The sequence below is a fragment of the Galdieria sulphuraria genome, assembly GCF_000341285.1.
Source record: "Galdieria sulphuraria unplaced genomic scaffold scaf_107, whole genome shotgun sequence".
Taxonomy (NCBI): domain Eukaryota; phylum Rhodophyta; class Bangiophyceae; order Galdieriales; family Galdieriaceae; genus Galdieria; species Galdieria sulphuraria.
Window position 1 is genome coordinate 1 of NW_005178368.1, and position 4,215 is coordinate 4,215.

At 36.5% G+C, this 4,215-nt stretch overlaps 2 protein-coding genes across 2 annotated transcripts; both read right to left on the minus strand.

The window, feature by feature from the left end:
* Positions 1 to 65: 65 nt before the first annotated feature.
* On the minus strand, positions 66 to 690 carry Gasu_61930 (archaeal ATPase; the record flags this gene model as incomplete). Its single annotated transcript, XM_005702623.1, has 1 exon — positions 66 to 690. A coding segment is annotated over one exon (534 nt), but the record flags the coding sequence as incomplete, so codon positions are not given.
* Positions 691 to 1,209: 519 nt separating this feature from the next.
* On the minus strand, positions 1,210 to 2,210 carry Gasu_61940 (uncharacterized protein). The gene is made up of 2 exons (XM_005702624.1): positions 2,051 to 2,210; positions 1,210 to 2,000 (listed from the first exon to the last, which is right to left on the minus strand). Exons 1-2 carry the CDS (start codon positions 2,057 to 2,059, stop codon positions 1,758 to 1,760), a joined length of 252 nt encoding a protein of 83 aa, XP_005702681.1. The 5' UTR covers positions 2,060 to 2,210; the 3' UTR covers positions 1,210 to 1,757.
* Positions 2,211 to 4,215: the final 2,005 nt, after the last annotated feature.

Sequence of the window (4,215 nt, forward strand, 5' to 3'; positions counted from 1 at the left end):
CGTCATTCTTCTCCAGTTCAAGAAAGTTGCCTTTGTATCAAACACACCAACTTCTTTTAAGCTACCAAAAGAAATTGATCGGGAGGAATGCCCAAAGTCTTCCGTAGCTCTGGAATTAGAAAGCTTGGATAGGGAGGAATGTGTCTGTAGGCTTCATCAGGCTTCATAAACGGTAGACCCATCTGATTACAAGCTGATCGGTACAATAAATAGTAGACTGCCCACTTTAGGTTGCGTTCTTTCGGTTCTGTGGGCTCCAACTCCTTTAAATCCACAAAGAGCAATGAAGTCCTTTTCAGCTTCTCCAAAAAGGTTCTCCTCGAAGGGTCCGAAGCAAACGTCGACAGAAAAGTTTCACCAAACCTTTGCACCAACTCCAAATAGGTTCGGGCAAAGGTCGTTTTGCCCGAGCCAAAGAGATGGGGGGCAAATGGTATGGTCAAGCGATAGTTGCAACTACTTGTTACACCCCTGAGTTGCTTTCGGCCTTTATGAAGATCATACAATTCTTCTGTCACTCGAAAAACATCTCTTTCACGATCTACCACAATAGACTCAAAGTTGTCCACAGCTTTCCACTTTTCATCCAAACTCGCCATCGCCAAAGAGAAATTAAATAATCTTCTGTTTATTTCGGAGTACAAACATAAATAAATGAACGATTGACTGTTTGTCGGTCACAACAACAACAAGGAAAACAGTAAAGGATACCAATCCAACTTCTTCTCTTTATCAACTGATGACTATGTCATACCCTTTATGGCTTGGACTGAGATGACTACAACTATGGCAAGAACGATCAATATGGCTTTTTCAACTATCGATATTCTTATTCTCGTATGCTAATATAATGGTAACTCTCATAGGGTACAAGAAGGATTGGAAGGAAGCCAATGTTTATTTCACAAGTTTTTTATGCTCTTTGAGAGTATAAAGCTATTAAACATGGCCCATTCTCACATAGATAAGAAAGTTTCTTTCAGAATTTTCGAGAATAGTCATGAGAGTTCCGAGCAATATAGATTGTTCATGAAGAATTTGTTCCATAGACGTCTCTCTAGATTTTCTGTATTTTATGGAATAGTTTTTACGTCACTTTTGCTTCATTTCGAAACACGGAACTAGAGTATGAACCAAGTCATTCTCTTCTGCAGTCTATTCAAGAGCTCTAGTTGAAATATTATTATTTAGTAGAAATGCAGAAACCCGCAAGCACAGCACTGCTTTATTTTCAGGAATCATCAAATTCCTTTCTCACGATATCATGACAAGTAGCAGCTTATCACTAAAGCTACAAAAGTTGATGATAGCAAAAAGACAAACCGAAACAAATGTGCAAAGAAGGATCCAAAATATCTCGTGGTTTTATCAAATCTCAGAAACAACATTGACTCACACAAGTGCATCATCAATACTCAATTTCTGTAATAGAGTCAATAACTCCTGTTTCTTTCTCCTCTGAAAATAGTGGCATTTAATACTGTGGATTCTGTTAAGAGGAGAAAAGATACTTTCAAGAAATTCAATTCAGTCAAATTGAGTCTATTCTATCGATTCTTTTCTCGTTCCTCACATTTGAATCATAGTTGAATTCCTTCTCCTCAATAGTCGACTATACATTTGAGGTGTTTTTGAAGGTAAACATGACTGTTTAGGTTTAAAGGCTTTTGCTGCATCCTCTTGTACGATAAACTTTGTAAAAACCACAACTTTTAAAGATATACAAGAAAGCAAACTATAAAAAGTACAAAGCTGCTTTAGGAACGATATAACTCCAAGAGGGCTATTATTTCTTCCAATATAAAAAAAGGTAAAACTTTTAAAAGCTCTGCAAATTCAAAGAACGATTTGTTCAGCTGCAGTTGAGTCCCTATTCTTCTTCCATTCTCAACCATCAGATCATTGAATAAGTGAGTCACTATACGAAAGTTCCTTGCGTTAGGCACTTGGAAGAAGACTTTTGCGAAATATAACCTGATGGGTACACTAGTAGAGGCTTCCTTTTGGATATTGGTAACGAGAATCGAATAGAAGGAATGTTCATTTCTACTAGGGACATGTCAAACTTGAAAAAGAAGAGAAACGCCTTTTTATCCAAGTTGCTCTACAAAGAATAAAAATGTCGTCAACTCGCAGACAATATTCAGCAGAATAAGATGAAACAATTTATCTGATTCTCTTGCAGAGTCAAATCTCAAATGATATTTTGGTTGTTATCCAAACTGGTAAAGGTCTTGTTCTCTTAAATATACTGGGTCAATTTCGTCTCCTAGTGAAAAGAAAAGAATATAAACGTAGAAATAATGGAAAAATAAGAATCTTTCATCTCTCTTGGCAAAGTAAAAAAGAAAGGTGAATCTTGAAATATATGTGCAAGGAGAACCAAAAGCATCACCACTCTTATTGTTGTTATACTATTGAAAACTCTCAACAAGTTCTTTACGTGGAGAACGAACCAATAGCCTTGAATCGTTTGAGGTTCGATCCTACTTATCGTAGGTAGTTTATGTACGAATTTGTGTATAGACAAAAGTATTCCCAACCTTTGCTCAGTTTTTTACTATCGTCCTGTCCTCTGTATACTTTCCAATTCTACGGTTGAATATATGATTTATTCTTCTTTACAACTCGTAATCGAACAAAGATTGCTCCTTGAGCGTATTTTGCATAGAAGGAAAGGTTCTAGCTCTCACAATGCAAGCCAAACAGAGTTAATGTCATTGAAATTAGAAAATGACAATTTTACACCTTTATGCAGTTTCCTAAATTTTGAGTGACCAACAAAGAAAGGTTCTCAGATCGAGAACGAGTCAAAAACTAGTTGTAGCAAAACCGTTCTTGATTTGTTATCAAAATAGGCTCACAAGTAGTTCCAAATTTACCTTGCAGAGACAAGATTGATCAAACTCAACTCCGTTAAAGGGCTACATTGTCGCAAGGGAGTTGAGAGGACCTTTGTTACGACACTGTTCTTCTCGTTTCACAAAATTACTGAGATGTGAGATTGATTGTATCTAGCACACTTATTGTTCCAGAAACTTTTTACATATCTCCAGGTGGAATATTTTCTTTCATAAAACTCACTAGTCACTCAAAATAATATATCTCCAGTGAAAGGAGAGAATACAAAGCGATCCTTCTCATAACAATCCAATTAGAAATGAACATAATGGTTTGATTGTTGGATAAAGGGGAAGGCTCAGTGAGTTTTGTCAAGGCCGTGGACCTGATTCGAGTTTGCTAGTGAAACTTTTCAGACTTTAATTTCTAAAGCAAATTCGTCGTTTGTTTTAGTTGGACAAGTCAATTTCTATTATCTACGTTTCTTTTTAAGCCCTTCAAATGTTTCTTTTAGAACAATCCATCGATTCCTGAGCTCTGAGTTCCATGTAGACTGTAGTTTCTTTTAGTATTTACAACTTTTATTGGCTCTTTGGAGTTTATATACTTTATGCAACATTTGTCGTTATTTCACTTCTGGTCTTGTATGGAAATTTGAGATTAGCATTGTCGAGAAGAGAGCAAAGACAAAGGAATTCAAGCTGTGGTTGAGTGTTGGTACTTTGGTCAACTAATTGTCTCACAAGTTTGTTTATTTTTATCGATAATTGTTTCAGAGCAGTTTTGCGTATGTATTAGCAGTTGAAAGTCCTGTAGTCTGTTGTTGAGATTCTGAGAATCAGGCTTGGGGCTATTATTTCAAAGATATTCTGCAAGAACAAGAAACCAGTCAGACACTCAGTTGAGTGTTTTGTTCAGTACACAGCGTTACTTTCCGTATGACAGTTTTTTGTCTTCTATATGACTCTTTTCACGATGGAGAAATCGGTCTGTAACTCTGCAACAGGCATTTCTCAGGATAGCATAGGAAAGTCTTGAGTCCATCATTGCATATTTTTAATGGTTGTTTGTATTGTTGTGCTTTTAGATCAGTTCTCTATTGATTCGAGTATGGAAAACGACACCCATAAGGTTTGACAGTTTCTGAAAACGAAAGCTGAATAAACTTGTTTTTTGAAAGCACGGAAAAAGTTTTCAGTTCAAAATATACTCACCTTATTGGGAACCGTGAAATAAAGCAAGCAAAAGAGCACTGCTGAAAGTCATGGTTGTGTCCACCTGGTAAAAGGTTTTGACGATGGCGACTGTAGCTATTAGTCCGTTTTGAGAAACGCCTTTGTTTTTTGAATTAGTGGGTTTACCGAAGTTGAAATA